At 42.4% G+C, this 21,212-nt stretch overlaps 1 protein-coding gene across 8 annotated transcripts in view; it reads right to left on the bottom strand.

Annotated features, from left to right (window-relative positions):
- The window catches only part of LOC115129563 (prominin-1-A-like), a 115,687-nt gene that overhangs the window by 6,720 nt on the left and 87,755 nt on the right, over positions 1–21,212 (bottom strand). For 7 of the 8 annotated variants that reach the window (XM_029660065.2, XM_065018717.1, XM_065018715.1 and 4 more), the window contains 12 exons: positions 20,669–20,821; positions 20,316–20,439; positions 20,096–20,199; positions 19,376–19,460; positions 18,043–18,189; positions 14,065–14,136; positions 8,262–8,354; positions 6,679–6,732; positions 6,435–6,515; positions 6,279–6,347; positions 5,856–5,945; positions 655–770 (listed from right to left, as the gene is read on the bottom strand). In XM_029660065.2, the coding sequence (XP_029515925.1) occupies positions 655–770; positions 5,856–5,945; positions 6,279–6,347; positions 6,435–6,515; positions 6,679–6,732; positions 8,262–8,354; positions 14,065–14,136; positions 18,043–18,189; positions 19,376–19,460; positions 20,096–20,199; positions 20,316–20,439; positions 20,669–20,821 (1,188 nt within the window). Of the gene's footprint in view, positions 1–650; positions 771–5,855; positions 5,946–6,278; positions 6,348–6,434; positions 6,516–6,678; positions 6,733–8,261; positions 8,355–14,064; positions 14,137–18,042; positions 18,190–19,375; positions 19,461–20,095; positions 20,200–20,315; positions 20,440–20,668; positions 20,822–21,212 lie in introns of those variants that run through there. The other variant, XM_029660067.2, reaches the window with a different exon arrangement.

The raw sequence follows: 21,212 nt of genomic DNA on the forward strand, positions 1-21,212 counted from the left end.
TGCCTTTTTCCGTGGCTAAACAACTAGGCACGTAATTCAACAATTGTATTCGTATTTACTGATGCACACACATTTGTTATTAAGGCACATGAAAGTTCACATGTTCCAGAAGGCATTTCTGCCCCAAAAAATGCATTTTGATTTTTAAAAATCTGTTTACGTTCAAATGCCTCTCCTGTGAAGTAGTGACACGCGACATACTGTATGTGACAACATAGTATTTAAAGTAACTGTTCAGTGTTCATAGATTTCTATGAAAGATGACCTATAATTAATTCCAATATGAGTTAAATAGTTTTCCTTCCAAAAAATGGTAATTAAGTATGTTAAAAAGCATATATGGGCACACACCAACAACAGAATGGTGTGGGCATATACGTAATTAAAATACTCATGCGAGTAGACTGCTGATTGGCCAGCTCAGCCAATGAGCCAACATGACATCATGCTCTATGAGGAAATAACAAGCATTTTTTAAAGATTTAAGGTATAAGTTTGAGGTGGGTTTTTTATTGTGTTTTTTTCCCTACAATTTATGCTTTGGCCACAAATACTAGTATAGGACGAGTCAACAACATCTGGGTATGAGTTAACAGAATATGGACTTTTAAAAGTGAGATTTTCACTGGACAGTTTAAGATTAGAGATACTCACTCATCGTAAACATCCTCTGTGTCCATTCTACGGTAGAACTTTGCCAGTTTTACTGACAGGATGATGCTAGGAAGGAGGAATAGGGCACAGCAGCCTAGGCCAAACCAGAATGTGTTCTGAGAGACAGGGAAAACAGAGAGAATGCAGTATCAGTCAAAATCAGTCTTAGGTTTGGTATACTTTCTCTTGATCATCATTTTTTAAATACATGATATATATGTATATATAAAAAACATTTTTTACATGATAAATATATTTATGGTTTTATGACAGCCATGGAACATAATATATAATTTAATATCTCATTACTGGGAAGACTTTCAACACTGGAGCCTGAGGTATAGCACCATAAACTGGCTACACTTCTCTGCACTGTCAACTGTGTATATTTATCTTTCGTAGAGGACTTTCCATCAAGTTGGACACAAAGTTCTGCACAGTATGTGTACCTGTTTGTGACTGTGCATGTTTTTGCAGAGGGGCCAGCACAGTTTTATAATTTAAAAAAATGTATTTAACCTTTATTTAACCAGGTAGGCAAGTTGAGAACAAGTTCTCAAGTTTACCCAACTCTAAAGGTGGAAAACACTGAGTCATAAAGTCTACATGAAGCAGAGTATGTGAGCGGAGCGGAACTGGAGCTTTGACTGGAGAGTGGAGCGAAATTCCCAAAGGCTGGGGCGTCGGCCTTATCGCCTGCTCCATTTTCGCTCCAGTAGCACTGACTTCACGAGCTCAGGGCGTACCTGGCCCAGCATGCATTTGTCGTCTACTTGTGTGCTGCTCTAGCCCCTTGCTTTAGCTACTGTCATGGAGTTCGCTAACTATTTTCATGAAAAAATTTAGAAAACACACAGGTGCTAAATCAAGGTGACTTATAAAGATGAGGACCAAGAGAGGGAGCGTGGCGATCCAGTGTCCACAACTAAAGAACAATTCTGGAATCTGAAAAGACACGTAATCCCATAAGCCTACTACATGCACATGCTAAAAGAAAGGAATGAGGTGGGTAGATAACTAAATGTGTCATTGTAGCAAAGTACTTATAAACCAAAAATCTGATCTCCTAAACGTTTAGTTAATTTTCATTATATTATCTAGACAATAGACCAATAAGCCTGGCATAATCACACGTTCAGCTTTCAGTTTTGACTGGGTTATTTTGCCTAAAAAACCTTTAGGCTTACTGTACCCATGTAAAAAATACAAATAAACATCTCTGCCCAGCCTGGCAAGAGTGGCCAAAAGTGTGGTTAGCATCCCCAGTGGCTCTGCAAGTGTGGCGAGGATATTTTTCGCTGCTGGCCGGCTCTCCAGGCACCATCGCATGAGCCTTAAGCCACAGACTGGCCAAACTCGTGTTTCTAAAAATGGATTCAAAGGCATTTTTTGTCTAATTTGCATTTAATTATAAGTAAGTCACAGCCTATATGCGCAATTTACAGACTATAACCAACTGTCACAGATCCCTCCGGAACATTCATTACGCACACCTGTCCCCTATTCCCACTGATTAGTACTTGTATAAGTGTGCCCTTTGGTTTCTATTGGACTGTCCATTATGGTTACAATGTCTATTGGTGCGTGTGAGTACCTGTGCTGTGTGTTTTGGGCTTTCGTGCCATTGTGGATTGCGCAGATGATTACGGGTCTCGTCCCGTAGTGATAATCATTGTGCGGCGTGTGTTATTTATTCGAGGTACTCCTTGCTCTTTTTTGGGGGGTTTCTACCCTGTGTTTGGTATAGTGTTTGTTTTGTCTTCGTCCTCGTGCCTTTACACGGCACGCCATATTTTGGGTACAATTTTGTAAAAACTATTACACATTCCTGTGTCTGTCTCCCGAATCATTTATACCAGTGTGACACCTGCCTACTCTGTCACACTCGCAAATGCTTCACAATGTATTTCTTTGTAGGCTGTAGCCTTGAAATAATTTATATAAAATACTCTAAATAATTCATTTTCATCCCTTCTTAGGCTTCCTGTCTGGCTCCTGACCTATTAAGAGTGTGTATATGCTGTAAATATGACATGTAGTCTACTTTAAATTATGTTTGCTTCTTACATTCACCTTAAATACTTTTCATCAAAATCCTTATGGTTTGGTTTCAATACTTAAAAAACAATTGGTAGGTCCAGGTAGTCAAAGAAAATAGATAGGTGTTGGTTAAATTGTTTGATTTTAATGAACGGAGCGAATTTTGAGCGGCTGTTTTCTTCCCTGTGAGCACCGGGCAGTTTTTAGCAGAGCGTTAGGAAAGCACATGGAGCGATGAGTGCGATTTCTAACCACTCAACTCTGCTCAAATGATCTGAGATGAAGTAATCATAGCCATGACATAACAGCCCCACGGTCCGTTTACAAGAATAAACACTGTCATGATTTAATTTGGCTCTGCTCCAATCACACTGATAGTCAAAGTGTCACAGCTTTTCTCTTGTCCCCATGTTAGGTAAGTAGTTCCATTCCTCCATCCCTGCCAGACACACTGTGCTGTTGACCTTTCTCTACTGTATCAACTTTTAGTGTGGATACCCAGTTGTGTGTAGCTACTGTACAGAGGAAAGACTAGAGGCGCTATTAGAGCACTTACAGGCTCTTTCCTGTGTTGCTGCACCTTTGCTCTGTTGCTCCGGGACACTAGTAAAATGACCCATTGAGCTTTAACAAGCGCTTTGGTCCGTACGGTGTGTCCAGAAACATCCTGTTGGCAGTCCAAGTCAATTAGCTGGCGCTGGAACCTATGTGGGCTCTAAGTGGCGGAGGGGGGGGGGGGGGGGGGGCTATTTCTTTAATTTCATAGAGATGCTTCCTGCCATTGGGACCGTGTTGGTAACAAAGCCCCATGCAGACTGGACACATGGGCAGATGTCGAGATTACACAAGGCTGGCTGTCATTTCCTTCTAGTCTCTTTGTCTCTCTCTCTCTCATTCTCGACTCTTCGTCTTTGCAACACTCTGTAGGGTTCCTCACTGTGCACTGCCAGGTCTAACTGCCTCTCACTGATCATGTGCTGGATTCCAGGGCCTGACTTGTACAGTGGGGCAAAAAAAGTATTTAGTCAGCCACCAATTGTGCAAGTTCTCCCACTTAAAAATATGAGAGAGGCCTGTAATTTGCATCATAGGTACACTTCAACTATGAGACAAAATGAGAAAAAAAATCCAGAAAATCACATTGTAGGATTTTTTATGAATTTATTTGCAAATTATGGTGGAAAATAAGTATTTGGTCACCTACAAACAAGCAAGATTTCTGGCTCTCACAGACCTGTAACTTCTTCTTTAAGAGGCTCCTCTGTCCTCCACTCGTTACCTGTATTAATGGCACCTGTTTGAACTTGTTATCAGTATAAAAGACACCTGTCCACAACCTCAAACAGTCACACTCCAAACTCCACTATGGCCAAGACCAAAGAGCTGTCAAAGGACACCAGAAACAAAATTGCGGACCTGCACCAGGCTGGGAAGACTGAATCTGCAATAGGTAAGCAGCTTGGTTTAAAGAAATCAACTGTGGGAGCAATTAGTAGGAAATGGAAGACATACAAGACCACTGATAATCTCCCTCGATCTGGGGCTCCACGCAAGATCTCACCCCGTGGGGTCAAAATGATCACAAGAACGGTGAGCAAAAATCCCAGAACCACACGGGGGGACCTAGTGAATGTCCTGCAGAGAGCTGGGACCAAAGTAACAAAGCCTACCATCAGTAACACACTACGCCGCCAGGGACTCAAATCCTACAGTGCCAGACGTGTCCCCCTACTTAAGCCAGTACATGTCCAGGCCCGTCTGAAGTTAGCTAGAGAGCATTTGGATGATCCAGAAGAAGATTGGGAGAATGTCATATGGTCAGATGAAACCAAAATATAACTTTTTGGTAAAAACTCAACTCGTTGTGTTTGGAGGACAAAGAATGCCGAGTTGCATCCAAAGAACACCATACCTACTGTGAAGCATGGGGGTGGAAACATCATGCTTTGGGGCTGTTTTTCTGCAAAGGGACCAGGACGACTGATCTGTGTAAAGGAAAGAATGAATGGGGCCATGTATCATGAGATTTTGAGTGAAAACCTCCTTCCATCAGCAAGGGCATTGAAGATGAAACGTGGCTGGGTCTGTCAGCATGACAATGATCCCAAACACACCGCCCGGGCAACAAAGGAGTGGCTTCGTAAGAAGCATTTCAAGGTCCTGGAGTGGCCTAGCCAGTCTCCAGATCTCAACCCCATAGAAAATCTTTGGAGGGAGTTGAAAGTCCGTGTTGCCCAGCAACCGCCCCAAAACATCACTGCTCTAGAGGAGATCTGCATGGAGGAATGGGCCAAAATACCAGCAACAGTGTGTGAAAACCTTGTGAAGACTTACAGAAAACGTTTGACCTCTGTCATTGCCAACAAAGGGTATATAACAAAGTATTGAGATACACTTTTGTTATTGACCAAATACTTATTTTCCACCATAATTTGCAAATAAATTCATAAAAAATCCTACAATGTGATTTTCTGGATTTTTTTTCCAAATTTTGTCTGTCATAGTTGAAGTGTACCCATGATGAAAATTACAGGCCTCTCTCAGCTTTTTAAGTGGGAGAACTTTCACAATTGGTGGCTGACTAAATACTTTTTTGCCCCACTGTATGTTCTAAATCAGGCGAGGGTGGGATTGATGTGGTGATTGGGGGGGGCCTCATTTGTCTGATGGAGCTCTGTTGAGGGTCACGGAACCCCCCTTACCTCCCAAACCCCTAAACTCCCTACCCCCACCCATCTCCACTACAGACCCTTCACCTTACACACACATAGTCCCCTGTATCTCGCCTGAGCCTTCATTATATCATGCCATTAGCGTCCGCTAAAACCTGGGGCCCTCAGAAAGAACCTGCCTTGTCTTCTGGGCCTGGCGGGCTAGGGGGTTTTGGAGGAGAACACTGGGGAAGCTGTGTGGACCCATGCCAGTAGAATGTACCGTGTGTGTGCCCCTACACATCACATATTTTAGCAGAGCGCAGCACATGGCTGTGTGAACATACTGTACCGGTACAAAGACAATGTGAACCCTCTCAAGAGACCAACCTCCAACCCCCTCACCCCTTTCAAGTTATGCCCTGCATGCCTTCCTGTCTGCACCCCAACGGCCCAACAGACGTTTCAGGTATGTTTTAAAAGGATCCCTTATATTGCGTTTTTAATTACCAATGAGTCAACCAAGAAGCTGCAGGCTATGATCTCCACTGTGTCCACGATGTTGCTGAAGGGTTTGCAAGCCGCTACCTCCATGGTCAGCTGGGTAAACCATGCAAACAAAGAGCATATGTTAGAGTTATACCATTGGCAAACAATTATGAAAGTCGCCAGTTGGAATTTCTGGAAAATAAAGGGACGTTATAGCTTTACACTTGGACAATTCACGATTGATGACCAAGTTGATTGAAAACAAGTCAGCAGCACTGTCACTATTGGCACAATTCAATTCAGTTGTGAGAAGCATTCTGTTCAAACAGTAAGACTGTAATTTACGACAAGAGATGCAATATTTCTGCTATATCTCATTTCCTTCTTATGCTACAGGGGGGAAAACCAAGGCATTAACAAACTGTTTGGAACACAAATACTTACAGAAGTCCTGACCCACTCTATGTATTGCCTGAAATAACCAACAATGGTTTGCTTGTACTTTTCCGTTTCCTAATGGAGAGAGGAATAACATGTTAGCTACTGAGTTTTACTGTAGCATCGAAATGTAAACAATTACTGGGAAGCCATAGTAATCACCTGGTTGACGACTTGTGTGGCATTCTGGGAGATGAGATACTGCGCTGCTTCGATGGTCGCCAGTACATCGGCGACTTTGTTCTGGACAGAACAGAGGGAATGTAATGCTCAAGAAGCTTTCATAAGAGTCTATGGAGCTGCTCCGGAGTCTTTGTTCAGCGTTTATGGATGTACTACGAATGCTTGATGTTAATTGAGTCCGTGTGAACTGTTGGGGTACATGGTTCGTAGGTGGCCCACTTACCGGCAGGTCTGAGGCCGTCCTCTCCAGTAGTCTGATGCTCTGGTTCAGCATACTCTTTAAAAGGGGGAATGCACAACACATGTTAACACCCCAGAGGTTTAAAGGTCAGGGTTTAGAGACATACTCCAACAACGCCATTTCATGTGGATTTTGGTCGTGAGAAATGTGCTGCAAAATATGTCAAAACCCCAATTAAAGTGCTTTCGCATGAATTCGTAATACATTTTCTTCAATACTATTTGAACACGTGAAGACCACTCGTGATGACTGATACTGTACGTGCAACACGTAAAAAAAGTGACAAACTCCATGCTGGTCCCAGTATACAGTACGTACATGGTCATTAGTCAGCACATGCACCAGACTACTGAAGAATAATTACAGGATTAACAATTACAGACAGACTAATCTACATATCATGAATGATTTATTTTTTACAAGGCATGTAACGGACCCAATCTTGCTCATGCAAAATCAATCATGTCATACAGGTCTGAATCAGCATGCTGTACTAAATATCCTGACCTGAAACAGAATGAAAGTTCATGGTAATGGTCAGGGCATGCCAGGAAAAGCCCCTTGGATTCGAGGTACAAGGAGCATGGACAACTCACACTAGTGGTGGGCACCAATATCAATTATTCGAGATGACATCAATAATTTGATATGATATCGATATGAGCAAGGCATGTCATCACCCTCAACATTACAAGACGAACACAGGTCCATTGTGGAGACACATGCTTACCCTCGCTCTAACATATTTCTTGGAAGCCATTAGTTGAAGTAAAAAGAGTTAAAAGGGAAATATTCAAATAAAAAGATAAGACAGACCTCTAAAACTCAGCCTTTCTTGGTAACAAGATTGCAGTTCGTGGAATTACTTTGAAGTACACTGACTATTAATGGGTATATTATCATATTCTGGGAAAAGCACATTATATGTGGCCTACAGTGATGTCGTGTAAGTATATGTTGTTGGGTCCTTTTAACATATGCCTTTGAACTTATTAAAGAGTAAAATACTTGTGTGAGGTGGAGCAAAATATATGATTGATTTGCCCATGTGAATGTAACAGTCAACTTCAATATTCTAGCGTTGAGTGTCTTTCAGGGTTCTAATGTCCTGACTGCACAACTATTGTTACCTGGGTCAAATACATATGTCAGATGTGCTGCACTTGGTTTGGTTTGCCCGGTACAATGCAAACAATGGAATAGTCCCAAAAGAGCAAACCATTTAATACGTACTCCCAAAAGCATACAAATAAATCGAGCGCACCGCGTACATTTTCAACTATTTGAAAGTATCTGACCTACTGGTTTGATCTGGGTCTGATTCTTGTAGGTCAATAATAGTCTATAGAATTTATAGTCTATAGAAAAAAGGGTTCTTCAAATGGGTTCACCTATGAGGAAACCTATTAGGTTCTAGATATAGCACCTTTTTTTCTAAAAGGGTAGATAGAGCACGACTACGGGCCATGGCGATTTCTGCCAGTCTATTGAAGCCGAGCACTGATGGGCCCAGACATGGATGTTAATCTAAAAACATAATGATTGAAGATAGATTGTTGATTTACCATGGCCTGCTCCATAGGGACGACCTGCTGACTGTGGATCTGCCGGAGACTGTTGGCGTGGCCCTTTAGAGAGGTCTGGAGGGGCCCCTTGGGCTGTGGACACACACACAGACAGAGGTTCAGAGTAGACACACAAACACATACAAAGAGGTAATAATGATAGTATCCAAAAGGTCACCATTGTTCAGCACCCCTGGACAATGTGCGTTGCTCAATGGCACAGCAACCGATTTTTCACCTTGTTGGCTCCAGGATTCGAGCCAGTGACTTTTAACCTCGAGGCTAACACACACACAGTACCAGTAAAAAGTTTGGACACACCTACTCTTTCAAGGGTTTTTCTTTATTTTTATTAGACATCAACACTGAAATAACACATATGGAATCATGTAGTAACCAAAAAAAGTGTTAAACAAATCAAAATATATTTGATATATTTGAGATTCTTCAAAGTAGCCACCCCTTGTCTTGATGACAGCTTTGCTCACTCTTGGCATTCTCACATCTCAACATCAACTTTTCAGAGGAGACTGTGTGAATCAGGCCTTCATGGTCGAATTGCTACTAAAGGACTACTACCACTACTAAAGGACACCAATAATAAGAAAAGACTTGCTTGGGCCAAGAAACACGAGTAATGGACATTAGACCGGTGGAAATCAGTCTTTTGGTCTGATGAGTCCAAATTGTTTTAAAAAATTTGTACAAATATTTAAAACATACAACATACTTTCAGTGAAGCCGCTCAACAATGACATCACACTAGTCATCTAACAGACTCCCATCCAGAGCGACACACAGAAGCAACCAGGGTCAATGCCCTGCTCAAGGGCACGTCGACAGATCTCCCAACAGTACTATTTCAAGGGGGAATTTTAGACCAATGCTATGCATTTTCAGCTAATCCTGAACCTGAGACCAGAAACAGGGCAATACCAAAATAAATGGTATATTGATTCTGTATCATCACAACAACATCTGCAGAGATTTGATGATTGTATGCCCCAAATATTCAACATTTTGTTGGAGGTAAGAATTCAATATAATAATTTTCGCTGACAAGCACAAAAGTCTTGAATCTTTTTTTACCCCCTTTTCATGGTATTCAATTGGTAGTTACAGTCTTGTCTCATCGCTACAACTCCCGTACGGACTCGGGAGAGGCAAAGGTCGAGAGCTGTGTGTTCTCAAACACAACATAGCCGCACTGCTTCTTGACACAATGCCCTCTTAACCCAGAAGCCAGCCGCACCAATGTGTCGGAGGAAACACTGTACACCTGGCAGGCGTGTCAGCGAGCACTGCACCTGGCCTGCCACAGGAGTCGCTAGTGCGCGATGGGACAAGGACATCCCTGCCAGCCAAACCCTCCTCTAACCCGGACGACATTGGGCCAATTGTGCACCGCCCAGTGGGTCTCCCGGTCTCCTCCAGTTGCGACAGAGCCTCGACTCTAACCCAGAATCTCTAGTGGCACAGCTAGCACTGCGATGCAGTGCCTTAGACCACTGTGCCGTTTTATATATCAACTCATACACCCTGTGTCATGGAATCGGTTCATCAAAAAAACTATTTTGCAATCTGTATGGCACCGCTGTCAACATCCTGGTCCTCAAATGAAACTGGTATACTTTCCTATTTATGCTATTTTTATTCCCCCACCAGTTCTGATCCTTTATATTGGGCAGACAGACCAGTTCCCTACCTCCTTCCGCTGTGACCCACCTCCTCCATTTTTGGGTTATTGCTGTATTCAATTGTTTTGTATTCTTGGATTGAGCAGACCTTCCCATATGAATCTGATAACTCCATGAAAGACATAACTCTACCATTCTAATTTACAATATAATTGAAAAACAAAATGCCCTTTTCAAACATCTTTCCCATAACTACAGGTGTTTTATCCACCAGCACATTTGAGTTCAGCCATAATATTTGTTCTATCTTTTCAGGGGGATGAAATTGAAATTGTAGCCAGATCTGCAATGCTTGTTTGAAAATAGTGTCATTTTCGATTAATTGCCATGAGACATGGCAATCTGCAATTTTTAAACAATAGATGAGCTTTTCTTAGTTCTTCTTACTTGAGAACCATTTAGGGTTCAAGTAAAACTTGAATAAGTGAAGCTTTTAGAGATATGACTAGGGCAATTTTTCCATAAATAGACAGGTATTTACCTCTCTGTGGTTGCAGGATCTTGTCTATTTTTATAAGTTTTCTATTGAAATTCATTGTGGAGAGCTCATTTATATATTTTGTGATATAAATACCAAGAATGTCTACTTCACCGTCAGCCCATTTTACAGGTAAACTACAAGGTAATGTTAAAGTTCTATTTTTTAAAGATCCAATATGCAATATTGTACACTTATCATAAATAGGTTTTAGTCCAGAGAGTCCAGAAAAGTTTAGATCTTCAATGAGACATCGCAGGTGTCACGAGTCCGACCGAGGGTGGCTTCCCTTCCCGGTCGGGTGGCGCTCGGCGGTCGTCGTCACCGGCCTATTAGCTGCCACTTATTGTCTTTCCTCCCCCTCCTTGTATGTTTATTGTTAGCACCTGTTCGTGAATGTTTAGTTGGGCTTTATTAGACAGCCGGCCCGCCTGTTTCTTTGTGCGGGATTAATTATTGTGACCTTCGGTTCTGTAGTAGAGAAACGTGTTTGTTCCTGGTCGTGTATTTCGGTTGTACTATTTTCGTCCCCCGTGTTTGGGGCAGTTTGGTTGTGAGCACCCTGTGTTGCGTTTGTGCATTAAAGAGCACAGCATTGCACTCTCTGTTTCCTGCGTCTGACTCCACACCCACGACACCCGGAGCGTTACAGCAGGGATCTAGCTTGCAGACTTAATATAAAACTTGAGACATCGGCATACATTGACACCTTTGTTTTTAAGCTTAAACCTTGGATTTTTAATCCACTAATGTTGTTATTTGATCTGATTTTAAAAAGCTAGCATTTCGATGGCCATAACGAATAGATATGGTGACATCGGACACCCTTGTTTAACTCCTCTTGCTAATTCAAAACTCTCTGAGAAGTAGCTGCTATGTACTGTTTTACACTGGGGTTGCTACACATTACTTTTACCCATTTTATAAGATAATCACCGAAATTGAAAAAAAATCCAGGCATTTATGAATAAAATACAGTCTTACTTATTTAAAGGCCTTTCAAAAATCCGCTATAAATACCAGGCCTGGTTTCTTAAGTGTTTCATGATCCATTATTTCTAGTAGTTGTCGTATATTATCTCCAATGTATCGTCCATGTAAAAAACCTGTCTGATCAGGATGAACAATACCTGGTAAAACCTTTTTAATTATGAGTGCTATGCATTTCGCTTGTATTTTTACATCAAAACATTGAAGTGAAAGAGGCCTCCAGTTTTTAAGATAGACTGGATCTTTATCTGGGTCTTGTTTTAATAATAGTGAAATCAGACCATCCTGTTGAGTACCTAACAGACTATAATTTCTATAGGAGTAGTTCAAACAAGCTAACAATGGAGCTGAGAGTATATCAAAAAAGGCTTGATATACCTCTACCGGTATGGGGCGGCAGGGTAGCCTAGTGGTTAGAGCATTGGACTAGTAACCGAAAGGTTGCAAGTTCAAATCCCCGAGCTGACAAGGTACAAAATCTGTCGTTCTGCCCCTGAACAGGCAGTTAACCCACTGTCCCTAGGCCGTCATTGAAAATAAGAATTTGTTCTTAACTGACTTGCCTAGTAAAATAAAGGTAAAAACAAAATAAAAAATGCCATCAAGCCCTGGGGGTTTTCTAGACTGAAAGGATTTAATTGCCTCAAAAAGTTATTCCTCTGTAATTTGTCCTTTGCACTGAGCTTTCTATACATGTGTTAATTTTCATTTTTTTCCTAACAAAATTGTCATTCAGTGGGTGAGGATAAGACGGAAAAGACGGGTAAGACGGAAAAACATCTGCTTAAAATATTTAGCTTCCTCTTTTAAAATGTGTTCCTGTGTTAGAGATTCTGGAAGAATTTGATGCATTGATCTCCATATTCCATCCAGTTTGCTTAATTTTTGTAATAGATTACATTAGATCATTCTTGAATAAGTTCCTCCAGTTATTTTTATGTTCTTATTTTGTATCTCTGTGGTATCATTTTTATTGCTATCTAACTGTATTAGTTTATGTATTTCCCTTGTTAGTCTTGTTTATTTAGTCAGAAACTGCTTTTTTATTATTGATGAACATTGAATTGAATAATTGAAACATTTAACGATATCCCAAACATTAAGGGGATTTGCTGAACCTATGACTCGAAATTTCAGACTTTTGGTTCCAACCGCCGAGTCTTTGTGAGACGCAGAGTAGGTAAACGGATGATCTCGGATGTTCCCACCGTGAAGCATGGAGGAGGAGGTGAGATGGTGTGGGGGTGATTTGCTGGTGTCACTGTCAGTGATTTATTTCGAATTCAAGGCACACTTAACCAGCATGGCAACCACAGCATTCTGCAGCGAATACGCCATTCCATCTGGTTTGCGCTTAGGGGGACTATAATTTTTTTTTCAACAGGACAATGACCCAACACACCTCCAGGCTGTGTAAGGGCTATTTTACCAAGAAGAAGAGTGATGGAGTGCTGCATCAGATTACCTAGCCTCCACAATCACCTGACCTCAATCCAATTGAGACGGTTTGGGATGAGTTTGACTGCAGAGTGAAGGAAAAGCAGCCAAGAAGTGCTCAGCATATGTTGGAACTCCTTCAAGACTGTTGGAAAAGCATTCCAGGTGAAGCTGGTTGAGAGAAGTCCAAGAGTGTGCAAAGCTGTCAGCAAGGGAAAGGGTGGCTACTTTGAAGAATCTAAAATATATTTTGATTTAACACTTTTTTTGGTTACTACATGATTCCATGTGTGTTATTTCAGTTTTGATGTCTAATAAAAATAAAGAAAAACCCTTGAATGAGTAGGTGTGTCCAAACCTTTGACTGGTACTGTATATAAACACACAGGTTCCGATGAACAAACACATACGCACACACACGCTCACACACAGATGTCATTCAAATACCCTTTTGTAAACTAGTCCTACAATACATACATACATACATTCATGTACGTATAGATTTATAAATATTTAGAGCAATATGCAATCTGCGCAAAACTCTACAATACACAGACCTACTTAGTATAAGAGACTGCCTTAAATCAATGAATGTAATGCGGCATAAAAACGACATAGTGAATCCACAGAATTACACACAGAATCAAATAATTTATAGGATCTCTATGGGTGAACCAGTCTCAGTGTCCAGCGAGTGTGTGTCTTCTATGCCAACAGGAAAGATTAGTACCAGAATAGATGGGCACCAAATGAATACTAGGGGGCACAGGCATAAGCACATACCACCCCACAGAACACCACTTTAAACTAGCTCCATTGCCACATGGCAGGCGTAGGAGGACCCAGAGTTGGACTCAGCAACATTTTGGGCCATGAATGGGGAGCTTGTGTGAGCCTCAAACCCCCGCCCCCCAAAGGCAAGGCAGGACATTAAAAAGTGCTTCCACAGACTCCTTCAGTGTGTGTGTGTGTGTTTGTCGACAGCAAACCGCCGGCGAGGCTGTGCAGTTGATAAAGACACACGGAGCTTTCACAGTTTTAGATCTGAACTTCCATTCCATTTGATCCCGGTCTTGGATCGTGGTGTAAAATGCAACTGTAAAATGCAAGTGCCTTGCAACTGGTACACTGAGAAAACATTGTGTGGATGGTTGGAGCCGTGTTGATTTTGGGGGGGAGGTTTGTTGTATGTTCCTCTCACCATAAGGTCTGTCTGTGCCTCGAGCTCATTGGCGTACGACAGCAAGTCCACCTGAGTCACCCCTTTGTTAACCTGCAAATGAACAGACATAGGATAATAATGCAGTATGACGCTGTTATTTTGCATTATAACACTTGCCATAAACATGTATGACCCCCCTTAAAATGTATTCTCATCTTACAATTGCATAATATAGAGTCAGTTGTGCAACATAGAGATGCATAACATGTTACAAGCCTTATAATAACACACTATAAAGGCTCATGCACGCTTATAACAAGTCAAAGCATTATAGCTGTCGGTTTTAAGTAAAGAGTTACACATGCTGCAGTAAGAGGCCATAAGACGACCGTGTTCCTTGGTAACTTAATGTTCTCCTGAATTCAACAGTAAAGAGTTACACATGCTCCAGTAAGAGGCCATAAGACGACCGTGTTTCTCCTGAATTCAACAGTAAAGAGTTACACATGCTGCAGTAAGAGGCCATAAGACGACCGTGTTTCTCCTGAATTCAACAGTAAAGAGTTACACATGCTGCAGTAAGAGGCCATAAGACGACCGTGTTTCTCCTGAATTCAACAGATTATTCAACAGATTCTGATAGAGAAGACATATACTGAACAAAAATAGAAATGCAAAGTGTTGGTCCCATGTTTCATAAAAGGCCACTCTAAAATGTACAGTTTTGTCACGCAACACAATGCCACAGATGTCTCAAGTTTTGAGGGAGCATGCAGACTGCAGGAATGTCCACCAGAGCTGTTGCCAGGGAATTTGGTTTATTCCTTTACCATAAGCTGCCTCCAACATAATTTTAGAGAATTTGGCAGTACGTCCAACCAGCTTCACAACCACAGAACACGTGTATGGTGTTGTGTGGGCGAGCGGTTTGCTGATGTCAACATTGTAAACAGAGTGCCCCAAGGTGGCGGTGGGGTTATGGTATAGGTAGGCAGAAGCTACAGACAGCGAACACAATTGCATTTTATCAATAGCAATTTTAATGCACAGAGATACTGTGACGAGATCCTGAGGCCCATTGTCGTGCCATTCATCCGCCGCCATCACCTCATGTTTCAGCATGATAATGCACGGCCCCATGTCACAAGGATCTGAACACAATTCCTAGAAGCTGAAAATGTCCCAGTTCTTCCATGGCATGGATACTCACTAGTCATGTCACCCATCAAGCATGTTTGGGATGGACTGGATGGACGTGTACGACTGCGTGTTCCAGTTCCCGCCAATATCCAGCAACTTTGCACAGCCATTGAAGAGGAGTGGGACAACATTCCACAGGCCACAATTAACAGCCTGATCAACTCTATGCAAAGGAGACGTGTCGCACTGCACGAGGTAAATGGTGGTCACACCAGACACTGACTGGTTTTCTGATCCACACCCTTACCTTTTTTTAAAGGTATCTATGACCCACAGATGCATATCTGTATTCCCAGTCATGTGAAATTCATAGATTAGGGCCTAATAAATGTATTTCAATCAACTGATTTCCTTACATGAACTGTAACTCAGTAAAATCGTTGAAAATGTTGCGTTTATATTTTTGTTCGGTATAAATAGTCTGAGGTATAAGGGTGGAAAACTGCCAACTCTATAGCTTATGGAACACTGATTTTGGCAAGAGTAGCTATAAACTATTCAATCTCTAGAGATACATCCGTAATTCCACGATATTCATTTAGCAGTGGAGCACAGCCACTGTGAAATCGTTGCCTTCACCGCAAAATAAATGCAAGAATGATTACCTAGCTTGTAATTCTGGAAATGTAGCCAACTCTATTAACAGATGTCAAGCTGTATGCCAAAGCAAGACCCCAGGAAGACCCCAGCTGCCGCCCGCTCCCTGGTAAAAGATCCTACATCTGTACGCGCATATGTAAAGTCTTGGCCCTCGTTCGGTACTGTGAAGTCAATGGAGCAGTTACACATTCTAAACACAGAGGCAGATTGTAAATGAGTACATCAGACTTTTTAACCATCTTGCTGGTCGATCCTCGCAATTCAATCACACAATTTGCATGTGTGTTACTTAAACCTGTTAGATATCACTGTAATCAAAGTCAAGGGCGTACTACAGAACAAAATCCTGTCATTCTTATCTTATCTCAAAAGTTAAAGGCGGGATAAATCCTGGGTTTTTCCATTACAGAAGCAAAATCCTACATCCCATTCTGGTATCCCGTCGTAAATGTACGTCCTAAAATGAGATAAGACGTGATTTGACAGTTATGGATGTTTCTGGAACACCTACCGCGGTTACTACCGGTATTTAATCAGTTCCAATAAAGTTATTTGCCAAGATAAGTCAAGCAGGTTAGCAGGTTAGCATCTGAAATGATACCGGTCTTTTTGTTGAGTTGTGTTTGGTACGAGTACGCTAGTGTGCCCCTTGAAGGTACAGTGCCCTCGAAAAGTATTCAGACCACGTGACTTTTTCCACATTTTGTTACGTCGCAGCCTTATCCTAAAATGTATTAATTACCAAAAGAATCCTCAGCAATCTACCGCATAATGAAGAAGCGAAAACAGGTTTTTTAGAAATACCTTATTTACATAAGTATTCAGACCTTTTGCTATGAGACTTGAAAATGAGCTCATGTGCATCTGTTTCCATTGATCATCCTTGAGATGTTTCTACAACTTGATTGGAGTCCACCTGTGGTAAATTCAATTGATTGAACATGATTTAGAGGCACACACCTGTTTATATCAGGTCCCACAGTTGACAGTGCATGTCAGAGCAGCGGCCTCCATCATTCTTAAATGGAAGAAGTTTGGAACCACCAAGACTCTTCCTAGAGCTGGCCTCCTGGTCAAACTGAGCAAATGGGGGAGAAGGGCCTTGGTCAGGGAGGTGACCAAGAACCTGATGGTCACTCTGACAGAGCTCTAGAGTTCCTCTGTGGAGATGGGAGAATGTTCCAGAAGGACAACCATCTCTGCAGCACTCCACCAATCAGGCCTTTATGGTAGAGTGGCCAAACAGAAGCCGCTCCTCAGTAAAAGGCACATGACAGCCCACTTGGAGTTTGCCAAAAGACCATGAGAAACGAGATTCTCTGGTCTGATGAAACCAAGATTAAACTCTTTGGCCTGAATGCCTACGGTGAAGCATGGTGGTGGTAGCATCATGCTGCAGGGATGACCCTAAGCACACAGCCAAGACAACACAGGTGTGGCTTTGGGACAGGTCTCTGAATGTCCTTGAGTGGCCCAGCCAGAGCCCGGACTTGGAACCCGATCTAACATCTCTGGAGAGACCTAAAAATACCTGTGCAGCAACGCTCCCCATCCAACCTGACAGAGCTTGAGAGGATCTGCAGAGTGTGCCAAGCTTGTAGCGTAATTTCCCAAGAAGACTCGAGACTTCAACAAAGTACTGAGTAAAGGGTCTGAATACATATGTAAATGTGATATTTCAATTTTTTAGGAAAGGAAGCCAAAGTAGACTATTATTTATTTATCCTTATTTTACCAGGTACGTTGACTGAGAACATAATATATTTTACAGCAACGACCTGGGGAAGAGTAACAGGGGGAGGAGAGGGGTGAGCCAATTAGAAGATGGGGATGATTAGGTGGCCATGATGGTATGAAGGTCAGATTAGGAATTTAGCCAGGACACGATAAGTGCCATGGGATCTTTAGTGACCACAGAGAGTTAGGACACCCATTTAACTTCCCATCCCGAAAGACGGCACCTTACGCAGGGCAACGTCCCCATCACTGCCCTGGGGCATCGGGATGTCCTTAGACCAGAGGGAAGAGTGCCCCCCTCCCTGGTCCTCCAACACCACAACACCACTCACTATTAAGGCGAAAGAAAGGACACCATACTTTTGACATAAAGGAAAGAAGAAAAGTGGAGGAAGCCACATTAAACTATAGAAGAATGCTAGGAGACCAGGGGAGAAAGTCATTTTGGATTGAGATGCCCCCTCAATGCCAGTATAATACCTCCTCTAGATAGGCTGCGTAGTTGATCCTGTTGACGCCCGTCTCAGAGAAGCCAATGAGGTTCTGCTTCCCCTCAGACTCCAGCAGAACGATAACTCTCAGGTCAATCTTCACATCGTTAAACATCTTCCCCACCTCCTTGGTGTACTGGAAACAGAGAGGGAGAACAGTCCGTTTACAAAAAGGATAAGCAATAGCTATGAATGCAGTATGTATTGGCTACATATGTGTTATGAAGCAGGAGCTAGTCAGTTTGTTTACGCCATATAAATAGACCATACAAATGGAATAGAAATAGACTTCAATGGTCAAGACCACTATTTCAGAGACAAGCCTAGAACAAACTTGTTTACACATTAGACCAGCCAGTGTTACACAAACCCCTTTGTTTTTGATTTGTGTGTGTTGGGGGAAAGGACTCTGTTACCCTGGCAACATAAACTTTACATTGAGCCCCATTCAAATTCTTAATTCGCAGAGGGTCCTCCTAGGCAACCCCATTCATTGATACAGAGTACAGATTAGGACGGCCTGTTTTCGTTTAATTTTGTATCATTGGACCAAAAAATACAGTGAGGAGGTTTTTTTAAGCCTCTTCAGCAGCAAAGAACCTCATTAAAAACCAGAGGCTGTAGCATTCAAATAGAAAATATGACAATACATTATCATTATATTTGAATGTGCTCCATGTAAAAATTGGCAGGTGAAATCAGAATAAAAAAAGACACGAAAATGAACATAGGAAGAACTGTAAATACAGCCAATTTGTGCAATGTACTGTAACTTAGGCTACACTAGCCAGCTCAGCTCTATTGCTAGTCCGTACAATAACAGAAGCAAGATGATCTTGCCAGCTGGCTGACTAATACAGAATGGTCCGGTTGGTTGACACAAGACAGGACTGGCATCACGTCAAGGAAGTCCCAATGATACAAGCTGAGGTAATGGTGAAGGAATCCTAACGCTACAGATCAATAGCCTGCTCTTTGTTTTAACACCATTTAGCTAATGTTAATGAATCACCATTAGGAAATAGAGAGTGTTAGCCTGTTTGTAATTGCCTGGGTCTGCTGCACACCGCAAGACTGTGTTTGCCTGCTGAGCTAAAGCCTAGACATTGGATTCACTCAACGAGCTGACATGACTCTTCAGGCTTCAGTGTTTTCATTTGGACTATTGCGTTGGTTACATTGTACCCGGCAAGCTAAACCAAGCGCAAGTATTAGAAAGTACTCGGTATGTAAGTCCAGGTCGGACTAGGTGTGAGTTTGACTTTCATGCACAGGTATGCAGAATGCAGTACAGTGAGTGCACACTGCATGTGAATACTGACCAGGCTAGAGTTTAGGAAGGGTGTGACATTGAAGACTTTGTCCAGGCGCATGGCAGAGTAAATACCTCTGTTCTCCTTGCAATTACTGAGAGAGGAGAACAAGAGAGGGAGAAAAGAGAGAGAGAATGAATCATCGTCACATGACCATTCATACATTGTTTTTGGTTAGCTTGCTCTCTCTTAAGCAAATATAGTATAGTAGTATATAGTATAGAACAAGGCAGTTAACCCACTGTTCCTAAGCCGTCATTGAAAATAAGAATTTGTTCTTAACTGACTTGCCTCAAATAAATATTGTCATATATCCCATGGCTTTCAGCCAATCAGCAACTAGGGCTCGAACAACCCTGTTTCTAATAGGGAATACAACGTGATGGTCTTACAACACAGATTTGCTGCCTGTTCTAATCGAGAGATTATGAAAGTTGATGAAATCCAGGCCGGAAAGAAACCTCAAGCATTAAATCCCTCTCCCTAGTTTCAATCTTTTAAATAATTTACTAAGCAATGTCAGAGAGAATGTGAGGAGACTCCTGTGACATTTATTCCAGTCAAAAAATACCACAAAACAGAAATAGCTAGTGTTATCATCTAGTTCGATTCATAAGTAATCAATATAGTTCTCCAGTAGGTCTATGTAAAACATAAACCATCACTAGAACACACACAGATGAATCCCCAGCAGGAAGTGGTACATACATACATCCTGTAAAGTATTACCTGTAGAGACTCTCCACTGTGAGATCCAGGTCTGAGTCGTTGTACATGTACCCTGGGATGAAGTTCCTCCACTCAGGGTTCACCAGGTGAGGAGTGTCCAAAACCTGGGACACAAATGACTAGTAAGACCATCATTCAGTTTCTCGACCATTATTATACAGCAAGACCATTTACAATACCTAGACAGTCTCACATTAAGAGTTACCACATCATAACTTGCCTTGAAGAGCTGCTTGGTGTGGAAGGGCTCGCAGACCAGCTTCTCCAAGTTGCCCCCGACCAGAAAGGTGGCGGTCACCACTCCCATCAGTATCCAGGAGAAGAGGAAGCTGAAGCCCACACCGCTGTGGAGAGACACACAGAGACAGATAGACAGACAGATGCCCAGCCAACAAGTCAGTCAGCCAGAGAAACAGCCTGTCAGCTGGCCACAATTTGTCATTTATTTTTTATTTTACTAGGTATGTTGACTGAGAACACATTCTCATTTACAGCAACGACCTGGGGAATAGTTACAGGGGAGAGGAGGGGGATGAATGAGCCAATTGTACAGCCTGCCAGCCTACTACTCACGCCATAAGCAGGGTGCCGCCGGTGTTGGAGACACAGCCCCGTGTGGTGGGGGAGGCGTGCTTGTCATAGCCTATGGTGCCACACAGTATGGCCAGGAAGTTGAAAGCAAGGATGAGAACCACCATGCAGCACAGGCCAATACAGCAAATCCACCTGTAGAGAAACCCTGGAGTCAGTACATCATGACGAGTAACGATGGATAATAACGATGGAGCTACAGACTACGTTCGGGTAGAGGTCTGGGTAGAGGTCTGCACGGGACTGATTCCTTCATCCCGCTCCAGAAGCTTTTCACATGGCTCCCTCAGCTTTTCATACCGCACCTCCCGGCTCCCGCTAACTTCTTGTCCGACTCCCACCCGCTCCCACAAGAACTGGTCCCGAGCCTGACCGTAGTCCCGCAATGTTATTGTAGGTGTATGAGATGCTGCTAGCTTTGCAGCCCCCGGTCTCAGCAATTTTGCCACCTTAAGCCAGATCAAAATGCAAAAATAGCCTAATATAAATAGGCTAAATTACCAGAGATTCACACCAAGCCAATTAT

This window comes from Oncorhynchus nerka, linkage group LG5, assembly GCF_034236695.1.
Source record: "Oncorhynchus nerka isolate Pitt River linkage group LG5, Oner_Uvic_2.0, whole genome shotgun sequence".
Lineage (NCBI taxonomy): Eukaryota > Metazoa > Chordata > Actinopteri > Salmoniformes > Salmonidae > Oncorhynchus > Oncorhynchus nerka.